Raw genomic sequence first — 24,695 nt, forward strand, 5'->3', positions numbered from 1 at the left:
TTAATGAGATCAAAACACTGTTTTTACTTTTTCAATTACGTTTTTTATAAATATATCTAGGTATGTAACTTTTACTACTCCCTCTACAACCAATATTTGTTCCGATCACTGCGGCCAGTGCGTTAGTACTCGGTGTAAATCCGAAGTTGCCAATAAAAACCGAAGGTCAATTCTTAGCTACAAAAAATTTATAGCCAATGTAATACGTACATAATAATAAATTTTCTCATATTATACTCCTTCACTTGTGCCTAAAATTCTTTTTGCAGGTTTAGCTAAACTTTCTATAGCTACAAATTTATAATTCTCAAGGGAACAATGGCCTTTCTTTCAAGTATGCAGAGCGCGTCACGAACGTTTCCTAACTATGAACTGCACTCCCCCAAATGCAATATTGAGAACATTATCCGGGTCAAGCCACACAGAATTTTCATCTAAAAGTCACTTCTAATTTTGTCTTACTCTGTGTAAGTAATTTGTTATTTTCAATGTACTTTAGTTATAAGAAGTCATCTTGTAATTTTGTTATAATCACTTCCTATTTGATTGATTATTCTTGATCATAATAACATCATCTAGAATTATTTTTTTTGAAATGATAATAATTATGCATGATTATAATTAGGATATAATTATATGCTCGCAAATGAAAAAAAAACGACTTCAATTACATCGACAATACAACGTAAGTAGACGAAAAAATATTCAAGTAAATACGCTTTATCAAATTTTACTCAAGTCCTCCGAGTTTTCATCAAATTTCGATCAAATTTTATTGGGATAACATGACATCTTTCGATTAAAAAAGAATCATCGAAATCGGTACACCCACTAAAAAGTTAAGCGGTGGGTATAAAACAACGTAGGTCGACGAAAAAATAATAAGCTCGAAAAGTACTCGTCAGATCTCAATTAAATTTAATGGGACCAAATGACAAGCACAACCACTTTTTTTATAAAAAAAATCATCGAAATCGATACACCCAGTCAAAAGTTCTGAGGTAGCAGACATTAAAAAAAAATGCAATCGAATTGATAAATCATTTTTGGAAGTCGGTTAAAAATCATCGTAATATATATTGTTATTGGTAATAATTTGATACCGGGAATTAAAACCAAGATTATAAGCTGTGTGCTGTGTGGCTACGGCACTAAAGAATTTAGCCACCCCCTCTCTTCCCGTGGGTGTCGTAAGAGGCGACTAAGGGATAACAAGGTTCCACAACCACCTTGGAACTTAAGAAGCCGACCGATGGCGGGATAACCATCCAACTGCTGGCTTTGAAATACACAGGCCGAAGACGGGCAGCAGCATCTTCGGTGCGACAAAGCCAGCCCTGCGGTCACCAACCCGCCTGCCCAACGTGGTGACTATGGGCAAAACACATGAGTTCACGTTATTTTTGGCGTAAACTTGTGGAGGCCTATGTCCAGCAGTGGACTGTATAGGCTGTAATGAAGCATCAATTTGATACTGATCACTGAAATTTATTTAGTATTTAGATAAGCGAGAAGGTAAGCGAGGTTAAGATTAACAGTCTAATACACCGTTAGGTTAGCATTACTAAAAATATAAATAACGAGATTAGTTATTAAAAAAAGGATGATTTAAGAAATTAGAAGCGATACTTCAAAAACGATCGAATCACGTGTTAATAAACTATTCAAGTATCAGGCTATCATGAACAGCAAGGAAGTAACCGTCGACGTGGCGTATGTGACGTGTGAGCACGTCATATGGGACAATCTCAGGGGAACTGCCACATGTTACTAGTATCATGCAAAATTGTACTTCATTATCTGTTACATTAAATAATAAATAAAACCTGCAAGGAGCATTAATTACATTCTGATGAAAGAAAAAAGTTGTGTTATACTTTTTTGTTTTTAACAAACTACGAAATTAAGTTCTAATATCATCAACGGAACTTTCCGCAGAAGTTTGAAATGACGATTCCTACTACATTGCGTGTAAAATTATACTCAAGTATACTTGTAACCCCTACATTAACTCCTATTCAAGCATTTAAATAGCTTAAATTGTTAAGAACATTAAACTTTTAGGGATGCTTCAATTATTATGTTTTACATAATTGTTACATTTTTAACAAACGCTATTTGAAAAGAAGTGAAGGTATTAATCTGTAATCTGTATTTTTTTAATTAATTTTGTAAGGGTTTCTGAATTGCCGAACATTCGTGTCTCCTTAACTTGAAGTTTTCGAGGGTACAAAATTTATTAATATTTTGATTTTAAATAATAATTTGACTCGAAATTTCAACAAGATCGTGACTCACGTGAATGAAGACGTAGGGCAAGACTAATAATTCATAAAGGTAAGTTTTAATACAGTGTAATGTTTAGGGAATAAACATCATTGGGCAATAAATGTCTTAGAGACGGTCGAACGACTGCGGGCCAACTTCTAAATAATTCATTCACATCGATCAGCCTTTAAAGATACAACCTGACTGTTACTTAACCCGATTTTTTTTAAATACAGAATGTTTGTACCAGTGTTTTTAATTTATTTTATTGATCATATAATGATACGCGTATTTTCCAAAATAAGCCTTATGTTATTTATTTATTAATTTTAATAAATAAATAATCTTTATAGTGAATAACTTCAAGAAAATCTTATGTAAGTAATTTTTTTTATTCTTATAAGAAATAAAACCTGAATAAAAATCTCATAACTTCGTTATATTAATTTTAAATATAACTTATTACTAAATATTCACGTCCGATTTTTAAAATTTATTTTGTGTCCAAAACGTTTCTTAATTGAAGAAAATAAGAGTACCAGGCTAAAGCTAAATTAACGAGGGCAGTAGTAATTATAAACGTTAAGGCAGATGTTACTGCGCAGGTCACCTAGTTAAACACGTGTTCTCAACGATACCAGATTATCTGTCCAAAGTACTTTATACTAGACCAAACAGATTTATCCAAATATGTATACCAGATTAATCCAGAAAAAATCAAGTTTGACCTAAATACTTTGGCTTAACTAGTTAAGCTGGATCAAACGAACAAATTGCGTGGTCATTAGCTCTCACCAGAATTGTCCCGGTCTCGTTATCGAACTTATTAAAATATTGATGAAAATCTAAATTTATTTGACAAAATAAATCTTTATTCCGAAAAGAGAAAATAATAATAACGAATTAACCTTTTGGTTGTTTGTTAAAGAAAATTATTATATCCATAATGGACGAAAATTATGGAAGGTTGTTACAAGAAAAAACAAAACCGCCGACACGCCGCAAGAGAATGTGAAACACCTGATGGTTACTGTAATCTAGACGCCTGTAATCCCAGAAGCATCACAAGAAAGTTGGCAACCCTATCTTTGGTGTCAACACAGCGCATTCCTAGGAGCTCTAGCCACCTTAATCACCATACAAACAAAACACTACTTGTGAACAGCATTATAAGTTGTAATCTTCTATAATTCTGATTCTCTCGATTGGGCTGCTCCCGATTGTGAGCAAAATCGCCTTGCATGCTTTACATCAATAGAGGAAGGGCACAATTCTTCTACGTTTTAGCCTGTAACATCCCATTGCTGGGCAAAGGCATCTTTCTTTATGGAGGAGAAGGATCAGACACAATCCTTCTGTCTACATATAGTATAAATCGATTCAACACTTATTAAATGTATGTCTTATATCAAAACAAAGACCTTTAGAAAAACTTTTGGTCATCGCACTCAATTCAAACTATCGGTGTTCTGTACAGGCAGTCTTTACTTGAGATGAATGGAACACACAATACCGCATAGGGATTGAAATTTCTGTATCGGTGATGCATCGATGAATGTTTCCAACGTTCAGCGCTCATATAAAACTGCTATCAATGCAACTTTCTTAGTCTTTATTTTTTTTTAAACTGTAGAAAGACGTTCCGATAAATCCGAATACATGTGTAGAAATTTTTAGCTTTGTATAGAACGTTAGTCGTTAGTCATCTATTTTTCGAAGCAGTAAGGTTATATTTCCGTATCTGGGTTGTTACGATATGGGTACCAACGACTTGTCTTTAGCACCTTTGTGACGTGCAGTGAAGCTCAAATGAAATGGGAATATCTAGTTAAAATGACAAAATTACTTTTTCGTTTTTAATATGTATATTAAAATACAACTCTTATTAAATGTAGTTGAACTAAAATATAAATTTATTTCTGAAATTATCCGATGGGTGGCAATAATACATAAAATTTTTATTTGTTTAATTTAAAAACTTTTTTTTTTCTGTTCAAAGGTCAAAAGGGCCCATGAAAGAAATAATTAACAGATTTCGAATTGCCGCATCTGAATACAAATAGGGGAAGAAAAGAAATTAAAACATTTCTGAAGTGGTAAAAGACTTACAAAATAAATAAAATCGTGATAATAATAATAATAATAAAAAAAAACAGAATGCAAACAAATTAGATCAAACATAAACCAAATCGAAAATAATTTCCAAAATAACAAATTATCTGCCACTTAATTAAGTAATAAGTGACCATTGTGATTTTTTAGGTCCAATCCAAAGTAAAAGTAGTTTAGAGACCCAATTCAAGACAAGAAAATGTCAGAATAAATGCCACTCGTCAAATAAATGAGTTCGGGACCCTCACAATGGCGTGCAAAAACTGGCTATCTTAAAAAATAGTATGACATTACGTGGGGAGAAAACTAAAAATTATCGTGACAAATGTTAGTTTGTGAAATACGTTTTAGTGTGAGATTTGACTTCTGAATGAATGAATTTTGAAGTTAATCACAATCATACGGTGACTTTAGAACATAATTTTTGTTAATAAACAGATTTTGCTACGGAAATAATATAAACAATAGAAACGAATAAGCTATTAACGTCATATAGAGTGGTAGGTTAACGATGTCACCAAAAGTATTCATAACAGGGGGTGTTGATACAACTGTTTACCGTCTGGGTATAGAGTATACTCCATCTAATATGAGGATTCAGTGGAAAAAATGTCCACTACTAAACGGTAAATTATATTTCAAAATTCAACCGAAATGGCGCTAAAATAACAAAAGATTTGATATGAAAATAAGCAATTATACAGAACGTTAGTGTGCCGAGTTCTTGTAACTATTCACGTAGTCGAATATAATTTTGTAAATATAACCTAAAAAAGTTACTGTCAGATAAACGTTGAAAGTATATAAATTATTATGAATTATAAAGAGCTTTTGCAATATGAAGTAACAATTGTGATAAAAATTGTAAAAGTGAATGTGTTTCATTCCGTATGTATCTATCTCTCCTTATTCTTTAATTTTTAGCGCTTCATTTGAACTTTAGTGTTAAGTGTTTGCTCGCAAACGAAAAAAACCGACTTCAATTTCATCGAAAAGTTATACAATGTATATCAACAAAAAAATAGTCAAGTAACTACGCGTTATTAAAGATTACTCTAAAAGCAGTTATCAGATCTCGATAAAATTTAAATGTGACCACATATTCTTTAATTTTTAGCGCTTCATTTGAACTTTAGTGTTAAGTGTTTGCTCGCAAACGAAAAAAACCGACTTCAATTTCATCGAAAAGTTATACAATGTATATCAACAAAAAAATAGTCAAGTAACTACGCGTTATTAAAGATTACTCTAAAAGCAGTTATCAGATCTCGATAAAATTTAAATGTGACCACATGATAAACATCAGCTTTCGATTAAATTAAAAATTATCAAAATCGGTACACCCAGTAAAAAGTTATTGCGGATTTTCGAGAGTTTCCCTCGATTTCTCTGAGATCCCATCATCAGATCCTGGTTTTCTTATCATGGTACCAAACTAGGGATATCCCCTTTCCAACAAAAAAAGAATTATCAAAATCGGTACATCCAGTAGAAAGTTATGTGGTATAATACAACGTAGGTCGACGAAAAAAGCGTCAAGTAAAAACGCATTATTAGATATAGCTCGAAAAGTAGTTGTTAGATCTCAAATAAATTTAAATGGGACCAATTGACACACACCACGTTTCGATTAAAAAAAAATTGTCGAAATCGGTCCACCCGGTCAAAAGATCTGATGTAATATACATAAAAAAAACAGTTGAATTGAGAACCTCCTTCTTTTTGGAAGTCGGTTAATAAATTAAAATAAACAAACAATATAGGCACCAGTTTTAGGTGTCACTACTATAGAAATACTGGGCGGAAGGTAAGCTATCGCAACATATTTTGAAAGATAATACGTAGGTACGTTGTTTTAATACGATAAGATATACATATATACCGTTTAATAAAAAGTTAAATAACTTTACTCAGAACACTTATCATTATTATCATAAATTATGCTTACGATTTGATCAGAGTTTATAACTATACAAGTTGACGCAGTTACGCAGTTTAACCGCTGAGGTTACCGTTCTAATTTTATGAATTTGAAAACCTAACGTATTAAAACAATTTATTAAAGTTACTTAAAAATTAGTAAAATATAAATCACTTAAATGTTTATAATAATAACATATCTATAAAAAAATGTATATTTAATTATTAGACATATGATTTGACTACTTAAACACGTGATTTGTTACCCGATGGTGAGGAGAGGTAATAGAGAGTTGCACGTTAGTCGTAAGGCAGTAATTGTCTGAATAAAGTATCGATTGCTAAGCTTCGTTGTATTATTTCTAGCAGTACATAAAAACAATTGTCATACTGTACCTAGGTAAAAATTTGAAGATTCAACGGTGCCAACCCCATGTACCATTAATTTTTTGAATACGATTTGTTATTGTATTTAGGCTATTTGTTAATATACTGACCAGGATGTATCAGCATATAGTTCATTAATAACAAAGTATTTTAACGTTCGGGACGTGACCTATCTATATGCTAACACCGCCTATTAAATCTACTCGATGCTAGCAAGCTTTCGTACACATTTCTGTTATTTGGAAAAGTTACGAAAGAATAATTATTTTAATTTTAGAACGCTGTAAATAATGAAATATTCAACAGAATAGAAGGTTAGTGTGACATTGATAAATTAGTGTAGTGTAATGTAGAAGATTTTGGTGATATTTAAGACACTTAAATAAACTTAATTACTTTTAACGCTACTTAGGCGATTACTTGAAGTAATCGTGCCTTAGATCGCATGTTGTTAAGGGCAATGAACTATCAACACAAATGATAGGGAGAAAGTAACCTTAAAATAAACGTTTTAAACTGAACAGCCCAATAGAGTTTACACCAACAACACACAAACACACAAGTCAAAAAAATAAATCTCCAAACTACGAAAAACATTTTTTGACCTACATCAATGTTTGTCATGAAAAGGGATAGAACCCACGAACGTAAATGCAACGACCAACTCTGTGATCGTTGCGCTAACGCGTCGCCGACTGTAGTCTGTCGTCGCGCACGTACATCAGATTATCTTGTCGGTAGTATAAAATGTACACAAAATAATATAGTACAGTAGACTATAGAGCATAAGAGCGTTCAAAATTAGATTAATTGGAACAAGTAATATTAGTCGTCGAGAGGCCTTCGAATAAGGTCGGAAATCGCGTGCTTATCAGCTATTAAGGAATACGTACGTACCTTGCGGCGTGGGGGACGGCCACGGGCGGAGTGACAACAAAGTTCAAAAGCTGGCCGCCAACTGGCAAACTAAAGCCAATTCGTACAAATATTTGATCAAATTGTATATACGCGTATTTACATATTTAGATTTTAGCACGTGTTCAGTTGGTAATGTTTTTACATATGGTTATTTGTGGTATTGTGACTGGTGGTAGATTCCCATTACTGTAAATTGTGATTCTAAAAACAATACTTACCAAAAAGCAGGTATATTTTGATCTAATATTTTTTTTATCATTTCTCATTTGGTATTATGTTTAACTAGTATTCTAAGATTCTCCTTGACTTTTCAAGTTCCACAACTTGAAAAGTCAAGGAGGCTGTACGAATACCTTAATGCTACTGATATTATAGATTTTGTAAAAATATTAGTTGGAGATAACGATTTATATATTCTTTAATTCTCGATACTTTAACCCTTATTTTACATTAAAAATTCCCAGAAAAAACTGCTAAGTAACACTATAATAGTTATGTAGACATACCGCCTAATAATAATAATAAAAATACTGAATTCGTTTTAAAAAACTGTTTAATTTATATATTAATATACGCCTCACACTCAACGGCCCCCACGAGAATTTACTCCTGTTTCGGTCCGGAAACACACCCAATACGCAAGCACAAACACCAAACATTGCCAATACAAATGTATGCTAAGTGCGGGGATCGAACCCGTGACCGCCAGCGCAAAAGCTGCAAGTCAATGTTGTGACCGTTACGCTAACACGTCGTTGTAATCGAATCCTTATAGTATATTAATAACTTTCGTCTTAAATATAAGCAAATCTGATTTTCTAACAAAGTCAGTTCTATGAAAAAGGGCCATTAGCATAAAACCAGATACGTTATTAAGTAAATTTATCGTGTAAAATTTTTCAATATCAAACGGACGCCTGCAGCCGAAGTCAGTTTTTGCCCGCATCCATTTTCGGAATTATCCATAGCGAACTTATTCAATTTTGGCACTACGTTCCGGAAATAAAGTTTATAAAAGCTAGTTTCATTTTCAAGGCTGTATTGGAGAATGGTTGGACGTTGGTAGGTTGAATGTTGGTCGTTTGTGGTCGTTGGGGGTGAGGGTGGCCAACGTCACTCGGTTCCCGCGTGTTGGCGAGGCGAGACGCGCGCGTTGCCCTCTCAAAGTTTTTCGCGTTCGTTTGTGAACTATTTTTACTATGGTTACATTGATTACGAAAAGTACTTTATAGTTTAAAGAAAAAAATGATCAGAGTTACATTTACGACATAGTGAATGTATGCTTTTTGCAGGTATTAAACTTATTGTCTTTTAAACTTATTTTTTGAATATATGACAGAGATTTTGATTGTATTATTTATAAATATTTTTAAAGATAAGTTATTTGCCTTCTTATGGTTAAACAGAAAAATAATTTTAAACATAAACCGACCATTAAAATTAAGAAGGTGCATTTTTATAATTATTTAGGTGTATTTCGCGTTTTATAAATAATATATATTGGAAATTAGGATTCAATGCAAATTCCTAAACTGAGGACACAGCAGAAAATTTCCTGTTCTTGTTCAAAATCTGGAGTAGCCCGACTACAGAAGACCACAGCTAAGTAATACTGGTTTCGTGTTGTGTTCCTGTTGGTGAGTAAGGTGACCAGAGATCCTCGGGGGGATTGGGGATAGGGTCGACAACGCACTTGCGATGCTTCTGGCTTTTCAGGCGTCTATAAGCTACGGTAGTCGCTTATCATCAGATGAGTCGTACGTTTGTTTGCCGGCCTCTTTATATAAAAAATCCATTCACCAATCTTAAAAAACAAATATGCAATAATATTCTTAAATAAATGTAATCAAAGTTTAGAAATTAGATGATACTTACATCAATTTCTAATTAATTAGACGAAATTTATTATATACCGATATATCTATTGGTATTTAATAAAATATAATAAAATGAAAAACATGTATAACCTATTTATCTAAAAATTACAGTAATATAACATTAATACGCAGTTATAATAAGACAGTTGTTCTTATCGCTGATAACTTATTTTATTTTTATAAGACAACATTTTTAACATAAAACTAAATGATATTAAAACTTAAGTTAAAAAATAACTAAAGACTGGGCTAAATTTATTCTCCAAGTTTGTTCTGCAGCTGACTATTATATTCGAGAAAATATTCACAAACGAATTTTAGATGTCGTTTGTATAGAGAAATCTTTGCAATAGTCTTTATACTCCTTTATCCGAATGTTAGTCGTGAGAATTTTTAAAGTGTATCTTGTATTTTTAATATCATATAAGCTTTTACTGAAAAAAATACCGTTTAAATTGAGCCAAAATCAATAAACAATGTTTTTTAATTATAAAGATAATAAATAAAAATTCAGTTCCATCTCATCTTGCGTTATGTAAATATAAATATAGTATCGATCAATCATCAATAAAAGAGAAAAAAATTGAAAACACTCAAATCACAGCGAATTCTTTCACGCGCCAAATGTTTTGACGTCATCTGTGTTTGCACAGATAATATTATAAAAGAAATAAAAAAAGTAGAAATGCATATTAAGATTTTGAAAATATTTTCTATATGATTAATTCCTTATACACATTATCAACTGGGATCTTTTTTCACAGAAAATTTATTCCTACAAAAAAAAAAACACGTATATGTACTACGTACATATAGATTTTTCTATACAATTAATTCCATTCAAACATTGTGAAATGGAATTTTATCTAGTTGTTGTTTTCTATTATTGTATTGTCTAGAAAGGCTTTTAAAGGTCAGATGGCAGCTCTATATAAAAACTATTAATTATAACTTAAATAGAAACAAATTATCATATTAAATAGACTCAACAGATGCCGTAAAAACACTTAACGACTAAAAGATTCATCACTTCATCATCATCACTTCAGCCGAATACAGTCCACGACTGGACATAGGCCTCCACAAGTTCGCGCCAAAAATGGCGTAAACTCATGTGTTTTGCCCATAGTCACCACGCTGGGCAGGCGGGATGGTGACCGCAGGGCTGGCTTTGTCGCACCGAAGACGCTGCTGCCCGTCTTCGGCCTGTATATTTTAAAGCCAGCAGTTGGATGGTTATCCCGCTATCTGTCGGCTTTTTAAGTTGCAAGGTGGTAGTGGAACTGTGTTATCTCTTAGTCGCCTCTTACGACACCCACGGGAAGAGAGGGGATGGCTATATTCTTTGATGCCGTAGCCACACAACAAAATTGTGCAAAACATTAATGTTAGAACAGTCGATACTATCTAGTCCTATGTCATACTTGTACTGATAAATATTGGAAATATGACAATTAACTTGACATTTATATTTTGTTACTAAAAGATTAAATGGTAGATAAATATATCCGTTTTAGTACGATTCGGACGAGTGAAAGTTAGCAAAAGTTACAATAAAATTAAACACTAATTTATTATGCATTTGAAATTATAATTTCTATTTCAAAGTATAGAAGTTGTGGATTTAATCTTTAATGTAGTAATAACTTATATTTTAGTTAATGAAAAAAGCTCTACAAAGAATGTGAATTATAAAAATAATGTACATGGATATATTATTTAAAATTGAAATTGATTATTTCCACAAATATCATTTTGAACTTGAAGTACGTATAACTTCAAATCGTTGTTTTAAACATTTGACGATTTAAATTATAGAATTATTTTCGAAAATATTTTAAATTCCACATAGTATATGAGTCTATTATTCATATACTTAACTGATGGGCTTTGTCTGTAAATGGGTTGCTCTTGACGGATTAAATCGACGCCAATCGTGAATTACCGACGGGTTAACGTTCGGAACGCCTCCGTTGCAGAAGAAAGACTAGTTACCGAATCATTAATAATGGTCGAGCGAAATTGCAGAGTCGTTTCTGAGCGTCAGCGACAACCGAGAAATGTATTCATGTACCATTTACGAACGGCGCTGAATTTGAATGAAGCCATTTAATTAGAATTATTGTTGTTCTTTTAAACGACGGAGGAGTCCTAACTCGCTTCGCAGTTTTATCACGTGCTTGTCGACATCGAAATATGCTTAATACCCGTCCAGTAGCGGAATGCTTTCAGAATCTAATTAGTGAAACTTTCGAAATTTAAAGAAACATTATTCAGTTTCACAATGGTGTCTATAAATAGATAACGCCCTTCGCATTGTTACAGATGTGCCTCACGATTAGAACATCAGTTTCAAAACCTAGCTGATACGAAACAAATTGCTGGCTGGATGTTGAGGAGCTTGTGACTGATAGAGATTATATATAAAAAAAACGAGATTTGGAAAGAAACGCAAGTTGTGGTCGCGGCAGTCGCGAAGGCGGCGCCGCGAGGCTCGGTTGTGGCTCGCTGGCGCTGCTGGTGCGGCTGGTGGGCGGTGGCGAGTGCGGCGAGCGCACAGCGTAGCCCTCTCGGCTGGGCCATGGGCGGCTCGCAGCGGATAGCCGCCATAGCGGCCGCGTCTCACGCGAAACACTACTACAACCACACGCGACCCGACGTCGCACCGACCTCTGAAGCTACTCACTATACTGTCAATATATTTTTTGTAAGGTTAGTTTTTACGCTTTTGCTGAAATCATTACAGACAAAAAAAATTTTTGTCGTACGCCGACCCGTTGACTTCTAGTATATGCTAATAATATAAGGCTATAGAATTTTTTTGTTTGTATACAATAGTCTCAAAACCTGGTCAGATATGATTTTTTATAGTTGATAACCATAAGTAACAAGGATAGATCAGTAACAATAAATCTTAATACTACTTACTAACCCCAGAGAAACGGCTCTAGATCACTAGTTTATTAATAAAAAAGACAATCTATTATCTAACACTATTTAAAAAAAAAGTTTCCAAGCGGCGTACAATAAGCAAAGAAAGTTTCTAAAGAGTTTATAAATATCGAAGTTATCTCAACTATATTATTCTTAATAGCGAGTACCAACAAAAGTCTTTAAAAAGAATTATTCAATGTGCAAGTAAGTGAAATGTACGATAGTTATCGTATGAAGCTCTCACTAACGACTTAAGTAGCCCACTATGAGATTCTAGCGATGTAGCGCTTATGTGTTTAGTATAAACTTTGTAATAACCGAGTTTAAAAATAGGGACGAAATTGACGATATATTTTATAATTAAATTATATAAAAATGCGACTGTAGATGATTGTAAAATTGTCGTAAAGCTGGATGTCAGCAGTAACAGAGTTATTGCATATACGGTACAAATATAAAAGTTTATGGAACTAAAGCACGTCTTGACCTCAAGGAAGTATAAATTATATTTTTATATAAACACGTATCTTACATATTATATACGGTTTAGATATTTTGAAGGACAAGGAGACGTCCTATTTATTCACAGTAGGTATAACTATAACAACAAGTAGGTACATGTTTGCGTATTGACGCAGACACGACTTCTACATAGTTCACACTGATTACAGACTGGTCAGGTATCAGTAAAATCTACTTAGGTAGTTATGGTACTATGTTAGAGAGAATACTACGAAAATACTGGATAATTACGCACTATCATACATAATGGCATGAAGTGCGGAGGTCAGGAATCAAGAAATATCTATATTTTTTAATATCTTTAACATATGGTCGTCTGTCTCTAAGGTAAGCAACTTATTGCTTGTATTATAGGTAACAGCCGACTGGTATAGCTACATTTTATTTCGAATACATACAAATAAAATATAGACTGCGCGCGAATGGCATATGCCTAACGCCTTATTGTGTAATAAAACGTTATAAAAATGAAAAATCAAGAAAAATCGCGAATGGGGACCCCTGGCAGGAACGATTTTTCCGCCGGGTTTGAAATAATGATGTTCCCCGAAAAACAAGGTATACTACGAGACGTTCTTATTAAAATTCTTCACCTTCCTCACATTTTAATCACACACCCAAACATTATACTTGTACTGTATACACACACACTCGGGGCGGGATTCATACCCCAGCCCCCGGAGCAGAAAGCAGGTTCACACTGCGTCAACGGGCTAAGCCATAAGAAAGAAAGTCTCATGAGTCAAAATTAAATTTATTCGTTAAAAGCTTAATGAGTTGTGTTGTGTTTATTAAGTCGTGCAAAATCTTTGTCTCAAACTAGTTTGAACGCAAAATAAATTTGTCGCAGTTTACACTAGTATTTCGAAACGCGCGTCGAATTAATAATCCCGTTTGGGACAAAACAGTTTAATCTAAAATCAGGATTAAGTGTTTGTGTTACACACATTCAAAATGGACACAACCTAATTGAGTCAGTTCTAACTGTATTAATCTATTAAAAATAACAATATTTTCGGCAAGAATAAGAATAAACAATAATAAATAACACTAAAATTGTTATAAGTTTAATTGTAGTTATACGAGATTCACACAGTTAGCGAGTTATCGCTAGGGGAGCTGATTCTGGCGTAACTTGACACGTGAGGAGGGAGGTAAATAATCAAATCTGCATAGTCTAACTAAAATGGACTTAATTTAGTTAGAAGATATCACGATTCAGCCTGTAACATCCCACTGCTGGGCACTGTCTCCTTGTTGGAGAACACTCATACTTAAAGAAAAGAAAAATGTCGTAAACGTAAAAACTACTTAACAAAAACTCTTTTGAAAATAACTACGGAGTTCTTAGGTATTCGTAGTACGAACTAAGTAATCCTCATAAATTTAGTTCAAAGATATTCATCATAGGTTTAAATGCTCATTTTTCACCGACAAAGTACCCAATACGATAAGCATCTCCCGCGAGAGTTCCTCAAAAGGTGAAAAGGTTAAGATGCTCCATTATTAGCCGCTTAGCTCGGTGACCTTTCGTCCCCGATGAATATCAATTGATGGACGGGTTTAAGGACGATTGAAGTTTAAGTATCTTTTGAAGATAACGAGTTTTAGTTAAATGTATACAGTACAGGACGAAATAGTGCAGATGATACGACAAAATACGACACCTATAGTACATAATATATCCTGTACAAATATATGTAATTAAATGTATATATATGACAAACATATACGACAGTTTCTTCTAAAGTACATGTGGGTAAGTCAAAGCAAGGGTTTTTGTTAGCAGCCGACTGATAGAGATAGATATGTATTTTGGTATTAAGCGTACATATGTATATAATAAACATATTACGCCCAGGCTCGGGGTGGGAATCGAACCTACAACCTCGGAGTAGGAAGCTGAGTCACTGCAAATTTGCGCCAACGCACGGGTTAATACCTAAGTTAAAAAGGATAGTAAAAAAGAAAAAATAATCACATAAAAAATGCTTGCAGAGACATTTAGTCATTGTAATTACTTTTAAAGTAAAACTACTATTTTTATTCCGTTGCCCTAAAATTTTTCGTTCATCTATCGCATGTCGCATGTCGCAAGTGTTCCGCGGTATTTGTGCATTAATATAAATGTATTTATTCGCTAAAGTTTCACTTGCATCGTGGTCTCACAAAACCACACAATTCTTTTTCATATAAGTATACATTCATCTTGACTGTAAGATGCATCAAGTATATTTGGTGCCACACCGGCTGTATGGTGAGACGAAATGACATAGCATGAGACCATTGTTGATGAATTTTATTCCTAAACCTTTCCGAGGTAACAATTCTCGACAGCGAAAAGCCATTTGGTGCTTTTCCGCGTTTACGAAGGACATTGAGGTGCATTCTTTGTGCTTTAAAAACGATCATTAAACTTTGAGTGGCGATTACATGTTATTACGGATGTAGCCTTGTTATAATATTATGTGTGTGTTATAATTGGAATAAGTAAAAATTAAAAAAAGATCAGCAACTCGTGTTTATGGTATTTAACAAAAATTTTAAAATATTATTTTCCCTGTTTATTTTTTTTTTTCAAAATATAATATAGCCTATGTCATTCGCGGATAGTGTAGCTTCCTAATAAAATTGAAAGAGTTTTTCAAATAGGTTCAGTAGTTTTGGAGCCTCCTAATGTAAACAAACAAACAATCAAATCTTTCCTCTTTATAATATTAATATAGATGTACTACATACATATATACCTAGATAATATGTAGGCATTAAAATATCTGTTAAGACGGTCTGTTTAAACTTTCATTTACTATTGGATAAGAAATTCTTGCGTGTACATATAAATTACTACAAACGAATAAAAAAATAAAATACAAAAAAGGCAAATTATACTTTGTTACACCTATAAAACTTGTATATATACATTTACTATGGAAATCACAATTTGTGCATCCAACAGAGTAGGAGCTATTAAGCTCGGATAAAACGGGCCCCTGCGTGGAAAACTCCGCTAATAAGGGCTTTTAAAAATTACCCTACCGTAAGGAGAGCCGCGGCCACAGTTGGGGCTAACTACGCTGTCATTTTTATGAATAATATAACATTTAGTTTAATTTTTATATAAAGTTCTGGAATACAAAAGCATTTTAAATATTCAGAAACGTTATGAATAGAAATGAAATAAACAACTCAAAAGAATTACGTATAAATCTAGATACAATAGTTCGTCGTGACCCCTCGACCTCAAACTCTGTAACACCACGTGTCCGATCATACAAAATGTAAGAAATCAATATTCTTGTCACGAAATAACGGACAAATATAGCTCCTTATTTGCCCTTAAGTCAATTAATAATTGTGTTTTTTATAGCCGACTTTAATTACATCGACCAGTAATACAAACGTAGGTGGAAAAAAATAAACAAGTAAATCCCAGTTTCATTCAAAAATAATTCGTCTGATTCCGATCAAATTTAAATAGGATCACATAACAAGCACCAGCTTCCGATTAAAAAATCATTAAAATCAGCACACCCAATAAAAGATATGAAGTAACACACATCAAAGAGCAAAAACAATTATGAAAGTGGACAATGTATTCCTATTGATCACATAGATATATTCGTCACTGTAAGATCATAACCCGTTAAATTACGAACTAATTTTACTTCTTTTAATGCTAAACATTTTTGAATATCATATCAAAAATTGACCGCTCCAGCGGGATTCGAACCCGCGTCTCCGACTGACCGTGTCGGCACTCTAGCCAATTAAGCTATGGAACGATGTACCCGCTAGAGCGAAATTTTTGATATGATGATTTTTATTTTTGGTTTAAGCGAACCTTTTGATATGATATTCAAAAATGTTTAGAATTCCTAATGTGAGGGTAACACAAAAATAAAATCGTACATATTCTTTTAATGCTCTTAAAACACGATCATCATCATCATTTCAGGCTATCGCAGTCCACTGCTGGACACAGACCTCCATAAGTTCGTGCGAATAATGGCATGAACTTATGCGTTTTGCCCATAGTCACGTAAATTTCGCACCGACTTGTTTACATACAAAGTTTAATAGAAGTACGCCTATCTTAGTTTATCAAAGTACCTTAAACGTTTTATAATTAAATTATGGTAAACTTAAAATTTAATGATATTGGCTGAAGTAAATAGTATTATTATATGAACTAATACTCAAAGATAACAGTTAAGTTTGTTTGCGATTATTATTAGATCTGGTGGTTTGAAATGAAAAATTATTTATGTGTTGGTGTATTGTATGTGGAAGGTTATTATCGGTTATGATTTTCCATTACAAATCATATATTAGCTTAATAAAACCATGCAAGTCTAGAACTATATACAGTTATTACATAGTTATGACGCGAATTCAATGGTAATTACAATTGTTGATTCTTAGTTCTTTTATATAAATAAATTGACTTAGTATTTATGTTATTTTGTCATTCGGTCTAGATTTTACTATTTTTCATAAAGTAAGTTCAGACTTATAAAAACTCACAATATTGAAATTTGAATTATTTCTTAGCTTTCATAGATGCTCATATCAGGCCTTACATTTAGTCAATACTAAAATATGGTAAAACCATTTTGACTTTTCTACTATTAATTAAACTATAATTGCCAATACTTCTATTTGTATGTTGTAAGATTGGAACACAATTTTACTTTCAATAAGTAAAAAAAGGTACAAAATACTTTAACTACACTAAAAGTATATTAGGTTCGTGTGATATAATCGAAATTTAGATTATGTTAAACTCACGCAAACGAGAATTAAAAGCATGCGATCTAGTAGTAAACAAAGTAGTAAATTAATAAAGCGGCAAAGTTAACTAAAGGCAGCACAAGTGATTTATTGGAGGCCCATTTAGTTTTATATTAACGTTTAAATTTTGCTTACACGTTCAGAATTTAAGGCAAAATCATCATCAATACAAGTTGATAATTTGTGTACGGATAACTATATTTTATTTTAGTCATTTTAAATTATTTTCGATGTATTTGCGTTAGGATACTTTTAAATTTAAAGACGATATAATTTTCATTTAAATCATTTTATTCTTTCCATTAGCTAGTTTTTTTTTTTTCAAATCGATTTTTAAATAATCTAGTTGCAACACTTCGTAAATATTATCTTTTTGGTGGTTCGAAACTACGGATGAATAAAAGGCCTAACAATATAAGAATTCCGTATTGTAAGCATTATGGAAATCCGAATTGGTATTTACTAATTATAAATATGTTGAACGCGAAAATCTCTACAAATCAGCTTGATTTCTCCATTTGAGGTTATAATATATTAATATTTTTCAATGCATATTGAATATATAAAACTTCTTGTGTTTAGATGTGAACTTTGACCGAGTTTTAATGACCTATGAAAAAAGAATTTATAGTGAAAAGTTATTTACAGTAAAGTTTATACGTAAGAGCCGTAAAATATGATGATACGTTACAGGAGGGAGACATTAATCATAAACGTAAGGACACCTAAGGCGCTCTGTTGTGAGCGAACAAGCGAAGCGAAACGATGCGATGTAATGCGACATAAAAGAAACAAATACTTTATAAGTTTATATCTGTACTACATGTAACCCCGATTCTTGCGCGAACTTGGGGAGGCCTATGTCCAGCAGTGGACTGCAATAGGCTGAACTGATGATGATGATGATGATGTAACCCCGCGCTTTCACACGGGTAAATTAAGGAATAAAGTAGCCTTATAGCCTAAATGAACGTAATGAACTATCCGACACAATTTTTTTTTAATTTGAACCAAGTCTTCCTAAGGTAAGCGCGTTCAAACAAACAAACTTTTCAGCTTTATTATATTAAGTATAGGATGTGAATTCCTCAGACACTTTCCCACGAATTATTTTTAATAAATATTTCAAAGAAGATATCTCTACCCTAACCTAAGCTATAAGGTTTTATTACTTGCATATCGCTTATACTTATGTAGGTATTATTTTTTTATATATTCATATTTTATACTAATTGTATAGATAGTTTAATTCTTCTTCAGTTAAACTAACCACATTCAAGAAATCCTTCCAATCAGTTTGCAGTTAAAATTAGACTTTTAATTCATTTATAAAAAGAAATTACTATGTATACATAATATATATTATTAGTAGATATATTAGCGTCACGTAGAATTATCGCATTTTATGCTCAAACATGACACTCGTCGAAACTCAACCGATGAATGCGAATACTATCTTCTAAACAAAAATTTTTGGTTACGAGTTTAGTTTAAATATGTCCACACTCTTATTTCGCCGTTCAGCGTTCAATGCAGGATTTCAACATTTCGTTCGTTGGACACTTATTTGCATTTTTAAAGGCAAGAGAAACCTTTGTAAGTTTGTTGCTACATTTAAAGCTTTTATAAATTTATTCAAAATATTATTTAAATGTATTATATACTTGTTAAGTTTTAAATATTTATATCAACATTTAAAAAAATATAAAATATGTACCTATCTTTATTTTACATTACTTACTCCATACACGATCTCGGCAGTTCATATGGTATATAATTTAATGCTTATGTTGTTACCTATGACCGACTGTTAAAGCTAAAAAAAAATTATAAATATACATAGAAATAATACATATATAAATACAAATATTACACCCAGACTCAGGCGGGAATCGGACACGCAACCCGCGCAGCAGAAAACAGGGCTAAGCCTAATTTAGTTTAATAAGGTTAGTCATAGGCTGTATTAATTAAGGCTACTACTCATACGAGTGCCACGATAAATGTTTTTTTTTTTTTATTTATTTATAAATTTTGATCCACGGGCTCAAAATGCCCGTGCCTTTGTTTATCATGCATGCATTATAATACTAAAGGCGATTTTTCTACTTATTATACTACAGATCAACAGTCCTGTGACTGCCTAGTAGTTTTTTTCTTATACATATATATATTATTTTTTATATAGTTATTATTTGTTTATCTATGTATAAGTTATCTATTTCTGTTATTTACTTAAATTTCACTACATAATTATTTATTAATCTATTTATTTATTTTATTTTATAGGTACATCCACAAAATACATATGGAACATTATATATAATTCACTATTACATTATTATCTAATATGTATCCCATCACGGGGTACACAACATTCCACAATATATTAATGCCGTGTAGCAAGTATAATTAAAATTACTTCGCATAAAAAATTAAAAGTAAAGATACTACTTGTTAATAATAAAATTCATTTAAAAAGGTCATCAATCAAATTTATATAAAGTGTAAAGTTGAGATAATATTAATAATCAAACTTAGCTTAACTAAAATTTAAATAAATATATCAACACGATAAATGTTAGAGCAGTCGATATCATCTAGTCCTATGTCATGTTAAATTTGAGTGATTTTGAGTTACGTTTTCAGTGAATGGATTTCATCTATTTTTAGGTTTAATTACAGGCTATTTTCAGCATAACATTCGCTACCGGACACGTAATCACAACTGCAAACTTTGATTGACCTAAAATGCAAACGGGGCTATGAGTATGATAGCATTAAATATTTTTTACATGAAAATCTGAATGTAAAAGTAGTTAAATATTAAATAATCAAAATAAAACAAAGTTAATTACGACTTGGCTCATATACGAAAATGTATTTTAGCAACGTTTTAATTTAATCTTTAAAAAGGCTATAATTTTATACATATTTATCTATTTTGTTCGTTTTAAAATATTTCAGTTGAGAATTTTGTTGTATTGACAATTTAACATATACATAAAAAAAAATTATAAAAAAAAATAAAAAAAAAATACTTCAAATGGATTGAAAAAAAAGTTATTGATATAGAGAGATATCTTATGTATAAAATTCTCGTGTCACAATGTTAGGTACAATACTGCTCCGAAAGGTTGGACGGATTTTTATGAAATTTTGTGTGCATATCGGGGAGGTCTGAGAACGGCCAACATCTATTTTTCATACCTGTAAATTGAAAGCGGGGGGGGGGGGGATTTAGAAGGGTTTAATAACATATATGGCAAAACAACGCTTGTGGGGTCAACTATAGTTATATAATATAAGAATCATCTTTTTGACATTGAATAATTTATAGGTTTTCTGCAAAATAAGTATAGCAAGACCATAAAATAGCCTTAAAATATTGCATATACATATAACGCAAGTATTTGACAAAGATATTTAGATTAAATAGATTTTCGTTGTTACAGTGCAACTTTATGTGGGGTGTTAGTAGCTGTTTGCGCAGCGTGCTGGCGTCGCTCGTCGTCGACCGATAAGCCGGAAGACGTCACCGAGTGTGGCGTCTACACCGTCAGCTCTGACGCTAGGCTGGGTCAGGTGAGGCTTACCTTCATTACTATGTAAATATAAGGAAACCGTTATAAAATAACCTATATATGGTAGCTTTAATCTAACTTGAATTGATTTATTAAAAACTAATGTAATTTTAATTTGTTAAATGACGATTCCAAAGTGCTGTTGAAGCCTTTTTGAATACAGAAATTTTTCGCTATGATTTGATTTTTGATTGAATATTATATTACACATAAATACTATATGTATAAATTAAATTTTTGACTTGACTTTATAAACTTTTAAATGTAACAGTAGAAAAAAAATGCAAAAACTATGGACGTAGTTTTTTTTATTACTACATACGCCTCATTCATATGATCTTAAAAACAGTTATTAGCAACAATTAGTGTGTTATTCACTAGTGTCTATCAACGTTCCAAATTTTTTTTTTAAATTACAATAGGACGAAATTCCCGGCAATTTACAATAAAAAAATAATTTGTAAATGCTCGAAAAGCATGTGAATTAATACAATTAAATTTGAAATAAAATCACAGTGAACATATAATAAAAGGAAATGGATATTGGTGAGTGTAAAAAAATAATCAGACCGTCGTCGTCCCGGTCGCCATGCGGGGTCTTAAGCGTAACGACGGAACCGCTGATATAATTTTCATGAAAAGAGATGAGATTTTAACGCGACCGTATTCGTCGCTTCGAGATACAGTCGGTCCTTATTGTCTCTAGTTGTGTCGTCTTTTGAGAGGAATTGAATTTTTGATTTATTTATAAGTTGGGTTTTTCAACTGAATATAAATTTTCATTGAAATAGATTCGGCTTACTAATATTTACTAAGGCCCAGAGTTATACCTAATGCTCGTAAATCAAACAAGTAAATTTTCAAATCAAAATACCTATTAGTACATTTTTCTTTTAGCTTATTTCTTTGTTTTATATTTAAAAAAAAAACTCACATGGAGACATTGTGCACCGTAATGTTTTAAGAAACTTAGAAAATACAAATATCTTCGTATAGCGGTCGGATAATGCTTAGACGATAAACATCAAAAATTTAATCAGTTGATGAATATTTAAACCAAATGTGAGAATCTTTCGTGTATTAAAATATTAATATAATTTAAATTTATCCTCGAGGGTAATAAAAATAAGCCACACAGTCATATACAGTCAGAGTGCACATGTCGGTGACCGCAAAAATTCAGAATGTGTCGTTGACAGCAACCAATAACGTTATACGTTTTGCATTAAATAAAATTTGAGTGCTCTGGTAATATTTTAGCAAAATTATATTCAAGTGGCATAGTCGTATTCAAGTTTTTAAGCAATTATGAATGTTTCATCTTGCGTATAACGCCTAACGTTAGAAAGTAAAGTTAAAAGTTAGATGCCTCTGTGTTGACGATAAGAATATGTACCTATATATCTCCCCGCCGTGCCTCGGACAGCACGTTAAGCTGTCGGTTTCGGTTATTATAAATACCTGATAGCGAACGTTACTCAAAGTAGGGACATATCCGCTAGCCCGCAGTGGAGTAGTTTGGTGGATTAAGCACCAATCGTTCCCCTATATGGAGAAAGATGCCTATGCCCAGCAGTGGGATGTTAGAGGCTGAATCATAATAATGTGTAGGTGTTTGTAACAGAGATATGTATGTGTATATGTAGAGATAGAGACATCATGTATAAGGTTTACATGCATTATTTTATGTAGGCATAAGCCGTGTATTAGAAAATGTGTCTATATGATTTTGAGAATAAATTTTTGTTGAGCTATTCTATTATATTAATCTTAAAAATACTTCAGTTACCCATTTTTCGTAACAATTTCTATAAATATGATTGATTATTGTTATTATTATTATTATTATATACTTTATTGCACTAAAAAAATAATGTGCAGAAAATTACACATAAAGTTGATGGCAAAGGTGGACTTATCTCTAGAAGCGATCTCTTCCAGTCAACCAATGGTCACGAGAGTGAGTGTCATATAGCGGGGGACACAGTGCAAGAAATAGAAACGTAAAGAAAATAGTTTATTAACTATAATATATAAATATAATAGACGGCTTTTAACTTTTAAATTTATGCCATAAAAATATGACAGATTTTAAGTAAAAAGTTGTTGATTATAAGATTAACACTGTAAACAGTTTTATGATTGTTAAGTTATAAAATAAAGAATAACAATAAGCGTATCCATTCGTTAACGAACGAGATCGGATTTACTCGTTTACTTAATTCAACTGTTTCGCTCTTAACAAACACCTACAGAGTGCAATTCGCTGCGTTTCTTTACTTAACCTAGCCCCGCGGAGATAGCTTCGAAAACTTCGGAAAACTTTTATGTTAAAAACTAGCCGACCTGACAGACTTTGTACCCTTGTAGTGTCTTGCGAATTGTCAAACGCGTAAAATATAACAAATCGTTACATTTTCTGAAATGTAACTATAAATTTTCTTCCTTATTATCTTAATTTTGCAGACCGTAACAAGGATATTGAGAGCTCTACAAAGTATATTTGAAAACTTAAGAAAAATCTTAGTCGAATTGGTTACCGGATACTGAAGAACGATTTGCCGTTAGCCTAGCAATAGATTTATTTTTATTTCTATCGATTACGAGTATAACAACATTGTCTCAACAGTTATACTGTTTGAGGAAAGATATGCTTTTAACTTGCGTTGTTTTGGTATATAAAAGGTATTTTATTGCTTCCATTATGCAAATGGAAATTGATTTATCGTTTTCACGTGGCGTTCTGAAAGGTTTGACATAACTTTTATTACGTCATTGCTAGTTATTTTGGTGCTACTTGTGATAGTATTAATTATCTATTTTTGACGTTTTATTAAAGTAGTTGCTTAAAAAAGGTCTTCTTTTATTCGGAATATTTTTACGAATAATTGTGTTTGCTCGCAAACGAAAAAAAACCGACTTTAATTACATCGACGAGTAATACAACGTAGATCGACGAAAAGATAGTCAAGCAACAACGCGTTATCAAAGATTACTCAAAAAGTAGATATCAGATCTCGATAAAATTTATATGTGACCACATGACAAACATCAGCTTTCGATTAAATTAAAAATTATTAAAATCGGTACACCCAGTAAAAAGTTATTGCGGATTTTCAAGAAGTTCCCTCGATTTCTCTGGGATCCCATCATCAGATTCTGGTTCCCTTATCTTGGTACTAAACTAAGGATATCTTTTTTACAACAAAAAAAGAATTATCAAAATCGGTACACCCAGTAAAAAGTTATTGCGGATTTTCAAGAATTTCCATCAATTTCTCTGGGATCCCATCATCAGATCCTGGTTTCCTTATCATGGTACTAAACTTGGGATATCTCCTTTCCAACAAAAAAAGAATTATCAACATCGGTACATCTAGTA

General features: G+C 32.3%; 2 protein-coding genes across 2 annotated transcripts in view; one reads left to right on the forward strand and one right to left on the reverse strand.

Annotated features, from left to right (window-relative positions):
* LOC123661588 (probable beta-hexosaminidase fdl) overlaps window positions 1-24,695 on the reverse strand; it is a 59,706-nt gene that overhangs the window by 12,903 nt on the left and 22,108 nt on the right. The gene's annotated exons all lie outside the window — the stretch shown is intronic.
* The window catches only part of LOC123661589, a 37,135-nt gene continuing 24,503 nt past the window's right edge, over window positions 12,064-24,695 (forward strand). Inside the window, exons 1-2 of the mRNA XM_045596541.1 lie at window positions 12,064-12,194; window positions 21,185-21,319. Coding sequence (XP_045452497.1) covers window positions 12,064-12,194; window positions 21,185-21,319 — 266 coding nt within the window. The remainder of the gene's footprint in view (window positions 12,195-21,184; window positions 21,320-24,695) is intronic.

This window comes from Melitaea cinxia, chromosome 17, assembly GCF_905220565.1.
Source record: "Melitaea cinxia chromosome 17, ilMelCinx1.1, whole genome shotgun sequence".
Classification (NCBI taxonomy): Eukaryota; Metazoa; Arthropoda; class Insecta; order Lepidoptera; family Nymphalidae; genus Melitaea; species Melitaea cinxia.